This window comes from Sebastes fasciatus, chromosome 22, assembly GCF_043250625.1.
Source record: "Sebastes fasciatus isolate fSebFas1 chromosome 22, fSebFas1.pri, whole genome shotgun sequence".
NCBI classification, from domain to species: Eukaryota; Metazoa; Chordata; class Actinopteri; order Perciformes; family Sebastidae; genus Sebastes; species Sebastes fasciatus.
The window spans coordinates 9,046,188-9,064,955 of NC_133816.1; the positions used below are offsets into that span (position 1 = coordinate 9,046,188).

Below are 18,768 nucleotides of genomic sequence, written 5' to 3' on the forward strand. Positions count from 1 at the left end.
GTGGCCAAGATGACCCCCTTTTAAACCAATAGCCCCTCCCCTGGGCGTATTCTTTACACAGAAAAATAACAATTAACATCATCTTTCATCATAGAAGATATCCATAGTCCCTTCAACCCAGGCATATCCCACATATAAATGATATACCTCTGTCTAAACATTCCCCCCCCAACCAAAACAAGTTAATTTGCAACATAATCACAATTTCAAATAATAAACATATTTAAACTGATCACATGATCTCAAAAACGCGCGAGGGCACCCTTTATAACGGGGGGATTTGTTACAGCCCTGTTTGCTCGTCAATCCCATGAATGGGACATGACAGGATGGACAGGCAGCGTTTCAGCAACTGGTGAGTGAGAATAATGTTTGTGTAAATATATGCGTATAGGAAACAGCAGAACAATCAAGTGTGTACCTTTGGTCGCACTACTGATAAACAGTTTAGGGGAGAGGGATATGTCGCGATGTGTTTAACTACGGAGTGAATCAGGAAGGGAGCGGAGAAATGTTTGGCGTGTGTGTGTGTGTGTGCCTGCGGCGCAGCGGAGAAATGTTGGTGTGTGTGGCCTGAGGTGATGTGTGTGCGCTGCCCACAGTCAGTGACGGCTACTCCGTCACATCATCCCCCTCCTCCCGGAGGTTGGCGATGTGCGGCAACCTGGAAAGGTAATCTGCCACCACATTGGCCTTGCCGGATCGATGTCGGATGGAGAACTTGAAGGGCTGCAGTGAGAGGTACCATCGAGTCAGGTGGCTGTTGTGATCCTTCATGGTGTTTATCCAGGTGAGAGCCCGATGGTCAGTTTCCAGGTCAAACTCTCGTCCAAGCAAGTAGTAACGTAGGCTATCCAGTGCCCACTTGATGGCCAGGCCCTCTTTTTCCACAGTGGAATACCTGGTCTCACGTGGCTGCATCTTGCGGCTGAGGTACAAAATCGGGTGTTCGTCCCCAGGGTCCCCTTGGGCCAGGACTGCTCCAAGGCCGACTGCCGATGCGTCCACCTGTACCAGAAATCTTTTGTTGAAGTCTGGACTCTTGAGGACGGGAGAAGAACACAGGTGTTTTTTCAAGGTGCTGAAGGCTGTTTCACAGTCATCTGACCAAGTTACTGGGTTCCTGTGTTCGTTGCGGGTCAAAGCTGTGAGTGGGGCTGCAATGGTCGCGAACTGTGGCACGAATCGCCTGTACCACCCAATCAATCCCAGGAAGGACCGTACCTCCTTCTTGGTCCGTGGTCGAGGGCAGTTCTGGATAGCTTCCACCTTATCCACTTGTGGCCGTACCTCCCCTCGTCCCAACTGGTAACCAAGGTACCGTGTCTCCTCTCGCGCCCACTCACACTTGGAAAGGTTGAGTGTCAGCCCAGCCTTCTGGATCCTTCCCAGAACAAGTGATAGATGTTGGACATGCTCTACCCAGGTGTTGCTGAAGATCACCACATCATCCAGGTATGCAGCGCTGCAGTTGTCACAACCCTGGAGTACTCTGTTCATCAGTCTCTGGAAGGTGGCTGGTGCTCCGTGTAGTCCAAATGGCATCACTGTAAACTGGTAGAGTCCAGCTGGGGTTCGGAACGCCGTGTAGGGTCTGCTTGTCTCCTCCAGTGGCACCTGCCAATATCCCTTGCAGAGATCAAGGGTGGTGATGTACTTTGCAGCTCCGATCTTCTCCAGCAAGTCCTCGATTCTTGGCATGGGATAGGCGTCAAACTCTGAGATGGCATTGATCTTCCTGAAATCAATGCATATTCGGAGGGAGCCATCCTTCTTGAAGACGATGACCACCGGACTACACCACTCTGAGTTGGATGGTTCAATCACTCCAAGTTTCAACATCTCCTCCACCTCCTGCTGCAGTCTTCCCACCAGCTGCTGCGGAATACGGTAGGGACGTTGACGAATTGGTCGTCCATCTTTGAGGCGAATGACATGCTCCACTAGCGTTGTCTTCCCTGGGCTGGCAGCAAATAAGGACGGCGTCATCTTGAAGACCTGTAGGAGCCGTGCAACTTGTCCTGGTTCAAGATGTGCCAACACAGGAGCAGCTGGTGTAGTAAGGGTCTCCAGTCCCATCTCCACCTCTTCTTCACTGTCGACCTTCCTTGCCATCAGAACCTCCCCTGGTACCTGGATCAACCGGTCCTTCCACTCTTTCAAGAGATTCACATGGTAGGTCTGCTTGGGTTTCTTCTTGTCTGGGTGATGGACCTCGTAAGTGACCGGACCCATTTTTCGGGTGATGAGGTACGGCCCTTGCCATTTTGCTAGGAGCTTGCTGTTGGATGAAGGGAGAAGCAGCAAAACCTTTTGGCCAGGCTGGAACTCACGGCGCCGGGCCTGTTGGTCATACCAGGTCTTTTGGCTTTTCTGGGCCTCCCGCAGGTTAACCTCTGCCTCCTCCTGGTACCTTGCCAGCCGATCCCTCATCTCCAGCACAAACTACACCACCCCTCTGTCGTCTTGCGAGGTGGAAGGTGTCTCCCAGCCTTTGCGGAGCAGATCCAAGGGTCCTTGTACCTCCCAGCCATAAAGCAGCTCGAATGGGGAGAAACCAGTTGATGCCTGGGGAACTTCACGATAGGCGAAGAGCAGGAATGGCAGCCAACGGTCCCAGTCCTTGCCAGTATCATCCACGAACTTCCGCAGCATATTCTTCAATGTCTGGTTGAACCTTTCAACCAGACCATCAGTCTGTGGGTGGTATGGCGTAGTTTTGATTGCTGAGATGCCCAGCTGCTTTTGGAAGAGCTGCATCAACCTGGAGGTGAAGTTTGTTCCCTGATCCGTCAGGATCTCATCAGGTATTCCCACTCTGGAGAACAGTTGCACCAATGCACGCAGCACAGCAGGAGCGGTGATCGTGCGCAGGGGAAAAGCCTCTGGGAAACGAGTAGCATAGTCACACACCACCAATATGTACTGATGTCCACCACTGCTTTTCACCAACGGGCCCACAATATCCATGGCAATCCTGCGGAATGGAGTGGAGATAACAGGTAGTGGCTGCAGAAAAGCTCGGTCAGACTTGCGGGCAATGCATGTTTTTTTGACATGTTGGGCATGTGGCACAATATTTCTGAATGTCTGTGTACATGGAGGGCCAATAAAAGCATGAACTGATGCGCAGATATGTTTTGTGGCGGCCAAGGTGTCCAGACCATGGGAGTGTGTGTGCTAGGTGCATGACGAGTGACCTACAGTTAGCAGGAACTACTAGGCGTTTATGGTCATTATCAACAGTGTACAACACATCCTTTTCCACAATAAACCTTTCCCTTCCCACACAATCTCCCTTTGCTGCCTCCCCCACCTTAGTAAACAAATGTTTCAAAGTTGTATCCCCCCTCTGTAGCACAGAAATATCATCAGGTACTGCCCACATTTCATTTGACAGTGTACTCTTTGTTTTGGGCTCTGCTGACTTCAGCTGCTTCTCAAAGCGGCGTTGGCGACGGGATTTTCTTGGGCCCTTGGTGCCACCATCGAACAGACTACTGTCAAAGTCTGGGAAAGGATGAGCACAAGGTTCCTCTTTTCTTAGCCCCTGAGTGCCACCCTCACACAGACCACGGTGAAGGTCTGGGAGCGGTTGGACCCCAGCTTTCGCCTGGGCACGAGTGATCACAGGACAAGAAACAGTGACATTAACTTCCCCCCTCTGCCCAGTGTCAGTTTCCACTGGCCTGTTCTCCTGCAGCAAGTCCAGAAGTACAGGTAAGTCCCAACCCAAGAGGGCAGCAACAGGTAACTTTGCAACCACCCCAACAGTCAACAAGTAAGACTGTTCATCAATGGTAACAGTTAATTCAGCTGTGGGATAAGGATGCTTATCCCCATGAACACATAGTATGTCCTCTTGTCTGCTGTAATCCACACTGTTTACAGGCACCAGATCCTGCCGCACCAGCGACATGAAGCTACCACTGTCCAAAAGAGCAGTAACCTGCTGGCCATTAACCGTCACAGTTTTGTAGCGTTGTAACCTCACTTCACTATCCTCCACCTCAGGCCGGGGAGCATAGCAAGCGCAGGTGAGTTTAGCTTTGCGTATGGGACACACAGAAGCTTTGTGCCCTGGCTGTTGACAATAAAAACAAACAAAGTCCTTACCGGGTCCTCGTTGGTTTAGGGCCGAGCTGAAGTTACCTGGTGGTTCCTGGCTAAACTCTCTCCTCGTAGGCCGGGGCTGGGGTAACTGAAGTGTAGGTCTGGGGGCTGCACTGTAGGAACGTGCAGCTGGTCCTCCTCTCCGAGCGTTGAGGTACTGTAGCGCCAGCTTGGCAGCGGAGAGTCCACCCTCTGGTTCATGCTCCTTCACCCAGGTCCTCACTTCAGGGGGGAGTATCCGGAGTAGCTGCTCCAGGATAATGGCCTCACCGACCTCCTCCTTGGTGTGCTGCTCTGGCCGAATCCAGCGTCGATAGAGACCCTTCAGGCGGTGGTAGGTCTCTGTGGGGGTTTCACCAGGTGGTACCACTGTGGACCGGAACCGCTGCCGATACGTCTCTGGAGAGATGTCAAACTTGGTCAACAGTGCTCCCTTCAGGTCGTTGTAGCAGTGGGCCCTCTCCTCATCCATCATGGTGTAGGCCTTCAATGCCTTCCCCGACAGCAGTGGAACGAGTCTGCATGCCCACTCATTCTCCGGCCATCTCCATGTTTTGGCAATACGCTCAAAACGTAACAAATAGTTCTCAATATCCTCCCCCATCTGAAACGGGGATAATTTGGGCTCGTTGTAATGTCTCCACCCTGGTCTTGGATGCTCAGGGCTGCTGTTATAGTCTATAGCTGTTGCTATAGGAGAGAACGTCTCTGTTGGTGCCTGCCATTGCCCACGCTGGGGTACTGGCGTCGGCAGATCAATTCTTGGACTGCTTGCTGTCACCGTGCTTGGAGTAGGAGCAGCGTATCTCAGGCCTCGGATCTCTGCTAACAGGCCCTCCTCCCTCCTATTTTGTGCTGTCATAAATTCTCTCATCATTGTCAGTAGTTCTTCTCCTGGCCCCCCAGTTGATGATGGAGCTGCAGGTGCTATGAGATCTTCTCTGTACCTGCTCCCCTCCTCATCTTCCTCTGAGGACGACGTAGTATGATCCGTCTCCCCAGCTGGGTCCATGCTGGCGGCCGCGCCCTCCTCTGACTGCCCTTGCCCTTGGGAACGCAGTCCTGTGCGCTCCTGTGTGGTTATGTCCTTCCGACTAGCCATCCCACTCCTGACACCATATGTCGCGGGGTTCTATGTCAAAACTCCGTGCAACATGAAAAACACTGGCGTAGTCGGAAAACGTTGTATTAATCCCCTTTTTATTATGCCGGCCTCCCAAAGTGCAATCATTGCTTACTATTTACAAAAAGTGAAAAATAGAAAATAAGCTCTGTACAAAACAGCAAATAGTACGGAAAATCGAGTTCCTCAATAACTCCATGATTTCTTTCAGAATAGGCAAAAACAATCCAACAATACAATCTATATTTTACCTTCCTGAGTGTCTGAGTGTGACCTTCTCTGTCAACACTTCCAGACCAGACTCCCTCAGGTGGCCAAGATGACCCCCTTTTAAACCAATAGCCCCTCCCCTGGGCGTATTCTTTACACAGAAAAATAACAATTAACATCATCTTTCATCATAGAAGATATCCATAGTCCCTTCAACCCAGGCATATCCCACATATAAATGATATACCTCTGTCTAAACATTCCCCCCCCAACCAAAACAAGTTAATTTGCAACATAATCACAATTTCAAATAATAAACATATTTAAACTGATCACATTATCTCAAAAACGCGCGAGGGCACCCTTTATAACGGGGGGATTTGTTACGGCCCTGTTTGCTCGTCAATCCCATGAATGGGACATGACAGGATGGACAGGCAGCGTTTCAGCAACTGGTGAGTGAGAATAATGTTTGTGTAAATATATGCGTATAGGAAACAGCAGAACAATCAAGTGTGCACCTTTGGTCGCACTACTGATAAACAGTTTAGGGGAGAGGGATATGTCGCGATGTGTTTAACTACGGAGTGAATCAGGAAGGGAGCGGAGAAATGTTTGGCGTGTGTGTGTGTGTGTGCCTGCGGCGCAAAGGAGAAATGTTGGTGTGTGTGGCCTGAGGTGATGTGTGTGCGCTGCCCACAGTCAGTGACGGCTACTCCGTCACAATGAGGAACCCTCCTCTACCAGGTTTTGATTCTGTCTTTCTGTTGTCAACGTTTCTGTAGCGTATAGGTTTTTTACAAGTTGGGGTTGCTAACCCCAAGCCTAACCTTCCACCATTTCTGGCTTCTGGTAAGTTTTGGAGAACAGTGAAAACGATTATTAAATACAGAGCAGAGAGTTGCGTTCAACAGCAAACAAGCGACATTTGCAAACATAAACCTGACCTCTCATTCTTAAGCACACAGCTATCAAAATGAGCTGAAAAACAGACCACATTTCACATGAGAGTTCACAGAAAATCCGTTTCCTTGAACCCGCCACTGACGGGGGGGGGGGGGGGTGTTTCCCACCACTGTGAGGTCACTAACTTCAACTTCTGCTTTTTCTTTTCTTTCTATTAACCTACATTCACACTGGCACATGTTCAAGGCAGTGGCATCTGGAGAAATTGGGAGGGCGAGGTTTGGCAGTGGTGTCACTCTCCATGGCAACCACTGAACCACCGAGGGAGCATGAGAGCATTTGCACTGTAGCCTGTTCTACAGTATCGCTAGATTATGTACACCAGGGTTTAAGACAGAGGGCTTTGAGGAATAGAAAAGGCAGCTGAGAGGTAGAGAAAGAGCACTTTGGTAAATACTATCAGCATGTGTCAAGTTCGACTAAAAGACGAACACAACCACCACTTCCCTATACATTATGAATAGGCTAAATAACGACAGTTTGTTTGCTGTTGCTAATGATCCCTATTGTGATTTCTTCATATACTAGACAAACATAGTGCATAAATATGGAATGTTATTGCCAGTGTAGCATTAAAGCACATTCATACACGTGTGTTGATAAAGAAAAAGACATTGAGGGGGTAAAGGTTGGCTTTCTTTGGGAGGGGTTAAATCTCTACTGGAGGTACATTCACTCATTTAAAGGAGATAAAACTACAAACTGTATGGAGTGTAAAGAACATTGGCAACATGGCGGCCTGTTATCAGTCGCTAAGTTTGGACAGATTTCAAAAACAATCCTTGGCAGGCATCTGGAGTCAAAGAGTTCACTAGCTATTTTTGGCTGGAATTTTGGCGATGGAAGGATTTTAAAAAAACTAATACAAAAATTAAGTACACGAACAGAGAATGCAAAACTGGAACTGGCTCTCATGCCTCTCATTCCCCGACATTCTCGAAGAACATGAAATCCTGCAAAGTGGCAACAAAGAAGGGAATTAATTCCTCCCCTGATAAGAACGAGGCAACAAGTGTACAAAGAATACAAATTGGTGTTATTCAAGGTAACTAATGAATAATGGTCTTACAATGAGGAAGGTGGCTCCCATGAGCACGGCTTTCATCTTCACGTCCATGTCCAGCGGGAACTGGATGCCAAAGTTGTCTGTGTCTGTGAAGACTTCCTTCAAAAGGCCGCTCCACTGCTTGCTGATGCGACCGATGGACTTGTCGCCGTCTTTGGCCTTCAGCTGCGGAACAATAACAACAACAAAAGACGTTTTAGCGTTTTAGCGTCCTCACTATACTATGATGTTGAGGTGTTCCCAAAAATGGCCAAACTTGGACCGGAACTGACGCTTTCTTGCCGAGAGTTAGACGAGAAGATTGAAACCACTCTCATGTCTGTAGGATAAATATGAAGCTGCAGCCAGCAGGCAGTTTGCTTAGCTTAGCATAAAGACCATGGATGTGTTACAAAGAACGTATACTTCCAAGAGGTGATTGTCAATTGTTCGTTCCACTGCAACATCAACGTCCCTGCAGCAGAGCTACACTTCCTCCGTTTTGGACTGAGCGACTACCGGACGCCAGTAAAACGTCTGCGTACAAAGTAAAAGTACAAAAGTAAAACTAAATTATTTCTATTCTATTGTCATATTTGATGTCTCTACCAAAATGTCCTGTGTTGAACAATAGAAATATTATAAATATAATAAGCATAGTGGCTGTTGTTTGCTTCTATACTCTTTGTGTATTATAAGAACTGGATACCGGTACCCAAGATTGTGCCTATTCATTCCAATGCTAATTTTCTAGCTTTACTTCTGGGTATGCGGCCCATTGAATAAGCAAAGTAATGTTTGCCTGCTTGGCCCATAGACTTTACATTGTGATGACGTCACAGGTTTTTTTAATCGCTTTTCTCGGCTCGAGGAAAGTTTTACAAATATAAACCCTCTGTGGATCAAAAAATCCCAATAGAAAGAGTCATAATTGACCTTATTTGCAGTTGGAGGTGCCCTGTCAACAGTCTTACAGACGTCTCTTTTACAATGGTGGTCTATTGGGAAAATGCTTTTTGGGCCGTAGGAAGCAAGGCTGAGCGGCGCCACCGTATCCAGGTCTTATTATACATCCATGATAAAGACTAGGAACGGCTAGCCTGGCTCGGTTCAAAGGTCTGGCTGTAGCTTCATATCTAATTGACAGATACAAAAGTGGTATTGACCTTCTTCTAACACAACAATCCTTTAACCTCACCTCAAAGTTGACGTCCCCACAGCAGTTGCAAGCAAAGCAGGGCCCCTCCAGTTTCATCAGCGTCTCCTTGTCGGCTCCCTGGATGGAAAACCTCGGCAAGAAAGGGTGCCAGTCCTGTTTGATGTAGCCTATGGTGGTGCCCGGTGGTGCCTGGACCTCCATCTGTGGGCCACATACATAATTACATACACATACCAACATGCCACAAAAATTAGAAAGCCATCCCAGAGAGCTGAAAAGCTGTCCTCATGCCTGACGGCTATAAATAAAAACATCACGGTTAGCGTTAGCGTGACACAGCAGGATTGATAAGTGAATCTCTTGACTGCTCCATTGTGGCACCACATGACACAGGTAATACATCTCACATGGCTCCAGGAGACAGAGGTGCAGTATGTGAGAGTGTAGCAGCTTGGGTTCGGGCCAATGGGAACGATGTGATTAAACAGAGAGAGAGAGAGAGAGAGAGAGAGAGAGCGGTCTCAGAGGTGGAGGGATGTCAGAGGACCGGGGGAGTCTAGGAGACAGTTTGGACAGACAAAGGGCCATTCATCGTCTCAACAAACCCCCTGCCTGAGCAGACCGGTGCACAAAGACACCGAAGCGCCACTCAGAAACTCAACGGTAACACAAGCTGAAGGGATCCACTTTTGTTAAAGGGCTGGCTTTCTTATGTACTTTTAGTGTATCTACATGAATATAAAACAATAGATGTGACATGTTCTAATGACCAATACCAATACCAATACTGCAATACACCAATACTGTTTTTTATTTAAAGTAATGAGTGTAAGACAACTGTGTCTGTCTCAAATTAACCCCAAAGGCTAAGATTTTGATTATTATAGCTCCAAGAGAACAAATCATGCTACATGTTGTTTACTTTACACTCGATTGGCATAGAATCAGTTGCTTAGCGTTCAACTGTTAGGGGTAATATTAGTAACTTTGTTATAACGTTACCTTTGAGCCAAGTTAGAGTAGAAAACATTAAAACAACGTCTGTTTAATTAACAGATCAATGCTGTTGAGCTGGCAATCAGCAATACCTTTGACAAAGAACTCAGCTGGTCTGTTGCTTGGTAGATAACGGTAAAGTTACTCATTTCATTGACTTTTGGTAGTTTTAGTTGACCCATAAGTAAAAAAATGTATCTCTCATCTACTCTATACTGACGTGTGGAGAGTGATGTCAGCCTCCCTGGTCTCTTGGTACTGAACAGATGATAACCAGTTGCTGCCCATAAGTGGCATTTGTAAACAATACCCAGGTTAGATGGCGGGCAGTTATTCCATTAGTTATGACGTAATGTCGCACCTACTGTTTTACATCTATGGGTATCTAGACATGCAAATAGATTTACATTTCGCCCGGATATTGAGATATCCATCTCGACAACAACGTCTCTTTGCAGACACAATGACGCCGCTACACACCTCATCAACAGTTTTCATATGGACTTTATGTTCAGTAGAAAATAGTTCTGGTTAAAACTGATTATCCAGAGTAGCCAGGACATCGTGTCTGGAAAGACACGTTGTAGCTGAATCTTTCAAAATGACATTTTCAATGCTGTGAGCACCACGAATAAACATTGTATCGAGCTGGCAGAAGAAATCTCAAAATCTGGACAAATAAAACCAAGAAGTGTCTCTTTAAAGAATAAGGACTTTTGCTTTGGCTGTTTTTATTTCCTTTTTTGGAGGGGGGGACTCTGTTATTTCCAAAGGTTGTTGTTGCTGAACTATGAATGAACTGTAATAGCAATAGTTAATTCTTCTCCATCAGAAACTCTGATGACTGAAATGATTAAATATTAACAACATTAATAATGGGACACGTTGTCAGAGTGAGTACTCAGGGCGATTTGGAGCTGAATGGACTGTTGAATTAGTACAATATTTGTTTTGGTGTGGTAAATCAATATGATAGGGATGCTATTAAAAACTGTTCTTGACACCTACACCTGCACACACACACACACACACACACACACACACACACATACAGACCTCTTGCAGGCAGCAGGGACAACAGCAGGAGACGCAGCGGAAAGGCCGTATGAGACGGATGACCTCCCTGTCACTGGTGTCCTTGATCTTCATGTCGAAGCTGCGCAGCGAGCCGCAGCAGTTCCTGGTGCAGCAGTCGTTCTTCTCTTTGGCCTTGTAGATCTTCTGGCCCAGACTGTTCTTTATCTCATACTGGTTGTTAGTCACGAACCCGATGAATGCTGGGCGGGAGGAAAGAACACAGGGGGGAAATAACAAAGTGGAGATAAGCAAAGAGTTTAAAGGACAGGTGTCATTTTATCATTATGGTTTATAGTGAGAGGTTTAAAGTTCAATATTGCACCAAAAACATATGAATGGATGAACATAATGTGCCTCACCTTCCAGGAGTTCAACCTTTTGATGGATCAGGATCTGGTCAATCTAAAACCAAAAGAGGAACAGTTAACAGTTAACAATTCCTCTTAAAACAAGGGGAAACGCTGCAAACACAAAGGGACAATTTGACTTGTTTGCAATACAAAGCAACTTATGAAATATCACAAAACCACGATGAGTCTTGTTACCTGCAAACTCCCCTGTACCTTTTTTTGTTTGAGTACACAAAGGTTTTTTTATTTGCTTTTTTGATGCAAAAGTAAATGTTGTTCTTGTAGTATGTACACAAAGAAAACCTACTGAGCTACTGTTTTTAGAGAGAACAACGCTGAATGTGATCTTTACAAGTTAAAAAAAGCTTTGATGACTGTGGTCATACTACATTGTTTTAAATGAAAAACATTGGATTTAAAAGTGCACAAACTAAAGACAGATTACTAACGGTCTATCCAATGTAATTGACCCTTGTACTCTGTAATGGATTTCAATTCAGCTCTAGAGAAGTACAATAAACTACGCAGTACATGTACATAAATGGTAAATTATTACATTTTATGTATGACGTTTTATTTCCCCTTAAACTCATGTGAAAGATGGCAAATGAGGAACTTAAGAGTGTTCCATCTAGACCGCTAAACAACAGGATGTTACAGTATGTATTAAGGTTGCTACACTGTACACCCTCAGCTGATCTCAAGTGTAGCTTCTTATCGTTTTTATTTCTATTAATCGAGTCGTCATTATCCGCCAGCTGCCCAGCTCAGAGACAGAGAGAGATCAAATTCCAGAAGTGAAGGAGTGGTGCGTGAATAATCCATCTTAGTTCAAGATAAAGACTTGTAGGAAAAATTTGGAACTGTAATTTTTCGATCCTACCTGTGTGAGGTATTCCAGCCCCGGTGGCACCCCAACAGGAACCACAGCCGGAGCCGTCGAGATCCGGGGGTCATACTCCGGTGCTGGAACTGGGCCTGGGCCGATCGCATTGGGCTGATACATGACAGGAGCTTGGCCAGGATTGTAGTTCATGTTGAAACCAGGTGGAGGGTCTTGACTGGGGTCTCCGTAACCTCCCTGAGGGACTGGATAAGGTGCTACGCTGTGGCCGCCGGGCTGGGGCATGGGATAGGGTGCCTGGTGGTAAGGGCCTGGGTAACCTGGGAAAAAAAGACAATGATATTATTCAAACTTGTACAAATTTATTCACACACTGAATTTGTATTGTTTATTACAGTAGCTACACACACAGGGTTACTTCTCAGAACAAAGAACGACAATAAACCTGCCTTGTCTTTCGAGGATGAAACCTTTCTGGAGATCATGCAAGCAGAGGTCCAGAGAGATGAGCAAAACTATTGGATCGCCAACAGGTCTGTACCTGCATCAACACTCACTGACACCATGTGGTTTACAGGACCAGAGTTCCTTCACAAACCACACCAGCCTGAAACACATGAGTCTTTCAAACTAGTGGATCCTGAAACAGCTGTCAATGTGAGACCTGTAGTCCCTGTCTCCACTGATCCCTCTTCTCCAATGCTGCTGATGCCTGCTATGCTCCTAACCCAAAAACCAGGTGTGCCTGCTCCAGCCGGCAGCTTCTATGAAAAGGATCTTTTCAATTGTCAGCGGAAACAGGTGCAGCCACTAGCAAATGAGTTTTGGCCACGATGGAGAAGCAAGTATCTCCATACTCTTCAGCCAAGGTGCAAGTGGCACACAGCACGTCGGAACCTGGAGGTTGGAGACATAGTGCTGCTAAAACAGAGTCAAGCGCCTCGCAACGAGTGCCCAATGGGTCTTGTCACCTCCACTCTCCCGAGCAGTGATGGACAGGTCTGCAAAATCGAGGTCAGGACAACATCGCGTGACAAACTAAAGACATTCTTGAGGCCTATCTCTGATGTTGTCTTGCTCTTGCCAAAAGAAAGTAAAAGTTCAAGTACGAACAATTGAGTGGCACCAGTAAATGCCAGACGGGGAGTGTTCTGCCCTGAGTGCAATGCTAAAAAGACCAAGTTGATTGTTAAAAATGTGTTTGTATTGTTATTCTCAGAAAAGATTGTTGAGCTTTATTTTGAAGGCTGGAAAGATAGTGTAAACAGGAAGCGGGTAACAGGAAGTAGGAAGTATAGAGGAGACCTGAAAACAGAAAGAACATGGTGCAGTTGTATAGTTTCTCATGTTGAATCCAGTGTAATCCTGCATATGAATCCCTCAGAAAGCAATGGCTGTAAGTGATATATGTTCTTTACATGCTTGAGAATTGATATTAATGACTTTGATGGGCATTTTTCTAAGATTGTAGAAATATAATAACTTTATGTGTTAATGCTCATAAGACAACTTTACCGCTTATATACCTATTGCATTTACAAGTTAATGGTAGGTTATTTATATTTACCTGTTTTTGTAATAGCAGTTCATTAAGTACATCTTTTGTATTTTCTTTTCTAGTTTCACTCCAATTCAATGTGTCATCTTGACTTGACCTGCTGTGAAAGAAGTCATTAAAGGAGCAAGCACGCTCACTTCCTGGCTCTTGAAAAGGAGTTTGGCTGGCTGTTTATTTATGTTAACACTTTGGAAGTAAAACACATACAGAGAACAGTACAAATAGTACTGGTGGTTTTTGTCATTTTTTCATGGTAAATACTTGCTTAAAAATAGCTTTTTAAACAGCACGATTACCAGATAACAGTGTTTATGTGGGCATGAGTTCAACAGCTGCAGACTTATCTGACCAGAGCAAACTAGACTAATCAGTAAGGTTTTCAACAGGCAGTTTACTTTCGTTTTAGTTGCACCCTGGTTGCTTCATATCGTCTCATAAGAGGGAAGTCTTCCTTTAAACATGATTACATACATTTCTGCGTGTTTGTCTGTTTGAAGTGCATCAGTTATTGAGTCTGTCTTCATAATAAAGATAAAACATTCCCCTACTATTCTGACATTTCAGCAACAGTCTGCACTTCAATACCTGCTAATAAGAGCATCTGCTAAACATGCTTTTAAAATGATAATAGAAGTTTGGTTCAAGAGAGTCTAAGGGTGTTTTCACAAGCTATAGTCCGTTTTGCTGAGGGGCGTGTACTGAGGAGCGAATTTATCTTTTTCGTCTCAAGAGCTGCCACTTCTACGCAGGGAATCGCAGACTTTGATATATTGCTGTCGAAGTGTTTTCACTTTGACTCGTCACTGATCTACTGTGAGCACAAATCCCTTCTCCGGTTTATCTCCAATGACTTTATAAACGTCACTTTTTTTGTGGACTTTATTTTGCATATTCTGTGTGTTCTCTTCGGCCCAGATGTCAAGCAAACATTGGACTTCTGCAGAAGTCCAGGTCAGTCCTCTCATGTTAACCTGTCGTTTACCTGTGTCCATCTCAACAAATGCCCACGCAAGCACCCTGCGTTTAGGTTTGCTTGGAAATGGTCTGAGGACCACCTCTCAAAGCGATCTCGGTCCAGTTGTTTTGGTCCGCACCAGAGTACGATTACTGTTCACAACCGCCCAAATGAACCGCACCAGAGTTTCGATTAAAATGGACTAAATTTTGGCTTGTGAAAGTGCCCTAAAGCAATTAGAGATTACTGAATTACTCCTTCACACGCAGTTTAAAAGAGTCACAAATAATACGTGGATCACAGAGAGAAGTATTTAAATGACAATTTAAAAGGAAGTGGGCTCAACAGAGAAGTGCAAGAGGATGTGATGAAGTGGAACGCTGTCTGTCATGTGTTCACTCAGTTAGAGGTGTCTGCATTGTTGTGTCACTAAAAATAAATCGGCAACTATTTTGATAATCGATTCATCGTTAGAGTAATTTTTTAAGCAAAAATGGCAGATAAATGCGTTTTTCAGCCTCTCATACAGTATATGGAGATTTCATACTTTTCTCTGTTTTATATCATATTAAACTGAATATCTTTGGGTTTTGGTCTGACATTTAAAGACATCATCTTTGACTTTGAGAAACTGGGATAGACATGTTTCACTATTTTCTGACATTTTATAGACCAAACGATTGACGGGTTAATCTAGAAAATAATTGGCAAATTAATCGATAATGAAAATAATCGTTAGTTGCAGCCCTAATAATAATCTTTCTCCTAGACAGAGTTATCAACATCCCTCATTTTAGATTTACTTGATGTCTTTTTCATTATAAAGCAAGTTTAAAGGGACTGTTTGTAAGAATCAGAAATTGGTTGTAACAGCGACACCTGTGGCCGTTAAGTCAACGAAAGTCAGCGTCCTGTTGCTCGCGCTCGCCCGTGTGCACGAGCTTACTGAATGTGAGCGGGCATCCGTCAATACAGTGAGGCGACACACGTCAGCTAAAGCCACAATATCACTCTATATTTCACCTGCTTGGCAGTAATGTTAGCTGACCAGACGAAGGTCTCTCCATGAATCACTGCTGATCCTAGTGTTGGCTTTTCCTGCTTCAGCCTCCCGACCGCGGTCGGAGGGAACAGGGGAGACACCAGCACCCGGTCAGAGACGATAACGTTTCTCGTTGCGGAGCCCCGTTACTTCACAAGATACGGAAAACCTCTGTTGGTCTGGAGGAGCTGCAGCAGTTATTTCTGCACAAACGTCCACTGTACATTCACTAGATATTCTCAGAGCGACTAACTCTTGCACGTGAGGTGTAGCGAGCTGAGTGAAGGCAGGCAGGCAGAGGAGCAGAGTACAGCAGAGACTCCGGCCCTGGAGACCAAAGCTACGGTCTCCCCCCGTCCTCCGACCGCGGCCAACACTGTTTTACAAGACGGGCTTCACTAGATATAACTTTGTGGTTTTGATGCTTCCGTGTAGTTTGTGTTGGAGTCTGAGTCTGAACAGCGTAGCCACACACGAGCGCGCATGGGACACCGACTCGGATTGATTTATACGTGTAAGAAGTTACAAACAGTCCCTTTAAGTGTTATATAAATACTGTGAACGTATGGAATTAAATGCTCAGTCCATGGAGAAATAGCCCGCATTCAGAAACTGTGTATTTGAAATAAATTGTCAGGATTTCCGTAATTTTGTGATGTCACAAATATACAATATATAGGCCATTTTACAGTGTGTGCTAAATCGGAGCGTTTCAGACAGAGGGTAAATACAGGCAGATTTAGGTAGACAGTAAACGTGTTCTAGTAGAAACACAAAATACAAGTATGGACCTGAAATGAGCAGAATATGGGACGTCTAATACTTAGTGTTTAATCTTGTATTAGTGCATATCCTGTGATTTGTACCTTCATCTGTAACTAGTGTAATACTGAAACGATTAGTCATTTTTCCGGCAAACATTCAATGTGAGAAGCTTCTGCTTTTCTGTTATGCTTTTCTGGGAGATGAACTGTAGTTTGAACTAAGCAAGCAATCTGAAGGCATGTGTTTTCTGCCTGTGCGGTAGATGTGGGCTTGTTTCCTGTGGGTGGATGGGTGTTTTGTCTTGTGTTTATCACACCCCTGTACATGTCACTTATTATTGAGTTCACTTGTTAGGAAATGTGTCATAGTGTCATCAACATACTATTAGTGTTGAATTACAGAGGATCTGTGTGCCACATTCTGGCTGATTTGTTTGGTAGCTGACCAAACTGGTTTTTGTTTTGCATGGCAGGACAGTCCTACAACCAAAAGCGAAACAGTTTTAGAGGACAATGAACCATTTCATGTTGAGACTCTTCCTTCCATAAGGTTGTGAGCATTCTGGCATACAGTTTTAAGGCTGAACCGATGTTGTTAAATCTCAAAACAAATGTGGATTAAAGTCAGAAAGACTTTCTATCAAGCGCGCTGATGACTAACAGAGGACGTGAGTAATGAGTTCTGTGAACTTTGAGGCTTGTTGTTGCTCCACCTCTTTCCACATTCCTTTCTCTACTTGCAGGAAACAAAACTCAGATTTTAAACCAGCATGTTCGCAGGAAGGCCGCACTCGTGTACACACACTGACAACGGTACCTTTCACCTCCTGAACTGCCCTTTTTCCATCCGGAGGGAGGAGTACGCTGTGCCAACGGGCTAAATCAGAAGAGGTTTTTTCACCTTGAGTTTCATACAAATATGCTGGGAATTTCTTTTAGATTTCACCACCTTGGGGAGGATAACATTTCTAAAGGACGTTGAAGGAACCTGGGGGCTGGACAGGGTGTCATTTCACTCCACAATGATGCTCAGTGAACAGGAATCTAATGAAAACTTTAAGATTGAATCATTTCAGCTAATTATGACATAATGGAAAAAGCCAATGAGGAAGCGAAATATATTCTTGAAAAGCTCCCCATCAAAGCCCTTAATTCTTCTCTTTTTCTGTCTAAAAGTCAAACTAAAGATGGAAATCTGAAAGAAATCTAGTTTTTATTCCACTTTCCTAGTTGTTGCGTTTAAGCTGCTTACCAGGAGAAGACATGGCGAGGAGCTGGATGAGACTTTTCTGGGCACGGAGTAAAAGGAAGGTCACACTTCCCGGTCCACTCCCAGGGTCTCTATGGGAAACTGGAAGAGAGGGGAGAGAGATCACACAAACAGACATGGATTGCTTATTTGTCACCACACCACAATGGTTTATTAAGTATATGTTTACACCATAACAAAGCATAGTCCACAAGTCCAATCTGTGGAAAATAAAAGGGCAGTAAATAATTGTTCTTCATGTTTGAGAGCTCACATGAATTTATATGTGGGAGTGTGATGTTTCAGTAGAGGCAGAGGGACTTTCCATTTGGTCCTCTGCTCTTCTTCATGCTTTTATTTTGCTACCATTACTATTAGAAGTTTCAAAATAAAGCTGAATTTCCAGTTGAAACATGCAAATCCCCTATAAAGTCATCAGGAGTACATTGTTTATAAAAACACTGTTTATATTTTCCCCAGCATGGCCCCTCCTCTCTGGTTATCATCTCTATGCCTCACACACACACTGTCTGGTAAAAGCCTGATAACACCATCTAATCCATGACACATTAACAAGTACAAAAACATGTAAATGAAGCAGAAATCTCACCTTTCAAGCAGCTGGTCACAGCTGGAAAAAAATGATAATAAAAACAAATTAATTTAACGTGGAAAAAAAGCCACAAGCACCGAGCCAAGGAGGCACTTTTCAATGTTTTCTTCCCTGTTCCTCGTCGCTGAGCTGTCTCTGTTACTCCTCCCTCCCATCCAAATCTCAGATATTCTCCTCCCCTTTCTACTCAGATATTCTCCTCATATGACCTATATTAAGCACAAACTAAACACACCAATTACCATCTGGTTGGAACTGGAAACTATGTTTTATATACCTTTTTTACAAGGTTTCTATTTGTCCTAGCTCTAGTTGGCTGTCACATAGGAGGATTTACATCATGGAGATGGCAACATGTTGTTATCCAGCAGAGGAGGGAGGGGGTTGGTCTGTTAAACACGATGCAACAACCACTAGAGGGCGACAACACCCCAGTAATGACATGCACATACTGGCAATTCATTTTATATTTTTTTTATACTTTATTTTTTCCCTTTTTTTAAGGTTGTTTTCATGTATGCAATTTACAGTTCGTAATTACAATAGTTTCTAAACCATTTTTTAAGTAGATGAGGTTGTAGACAAACTCATTAAGTACACCAGAAAAAAACAACTTCAACATTCAAAATTGAAATAAAGTTAAGAAAAGAAATAATAATAATAATAATAATAATAATGATACAAAGAAAGAATAGAGTTAAAAA

At 44.5% G+C, this 18,768-nt stretch overlaps 2 protein-coding genes and 1 long non-coding RNA gene across 3 annotated transcripts; 1 reads left to right on the forward strand and 2 right to left on the reverse strand.

Moving 5' to 3' along the window:
- Positions 1-3,025: 3,025 nt before the first annotated feature.
- LOC141761195 (uncharacterized) lies at positions 3,026-5,215 on the reverse strand. Its single transcript, XM_074624527.1, has one exon. It carries the CDS (start codon positions 5,213-5,215, stop codon positions 3,026-3,028), a length of 2,190 nt encoding a protein of 729 aa, XP_074480628.1.
- A 446-nt stretch (positions 5,216-5,661) lies between these two features.
- On the reverse strand, positions 5,662-18,232 carry LOC141760321 (phospholipid scramblase 2-like). Its single transcript, XM_074623002.1, has 8 exons — positions 18,062-18,232; positions 17,455-17,553; positions 11,923-12,203; positions 11,049-11,091; positions 10,669-10,889; positions 8,656-8,817; positions 7,482-7,643; positions 5,662-7,365 (listed from the first exon to the last, which is right to left on the reverse strand). Exons 2-8 carry the CDS (start codon positions 17,465-17,467, stop codon positions 7,333-7,335), a joined length of 915 nt encoding a protein of 304 aa, XP_074479103.1. The 5' UTR covers positions 17,468-17,553; positions 18,062-18,232; the 3' UTR covers positions 5,662-7,332.
- On the forward strand, positions 12,332-13,595 carry LOC141760328 (uncharacterized). The gene is made up of 2 exons (XR_012592332.1): positions 12,332-13,279; positions 13,504-13,595. It is a non-coding gene; the product is annotated as an uncharacterized LOC141760328 (long non-coding RNA).
- Positions 18,233-18,768: the final 536 nt, after the last annotated feature.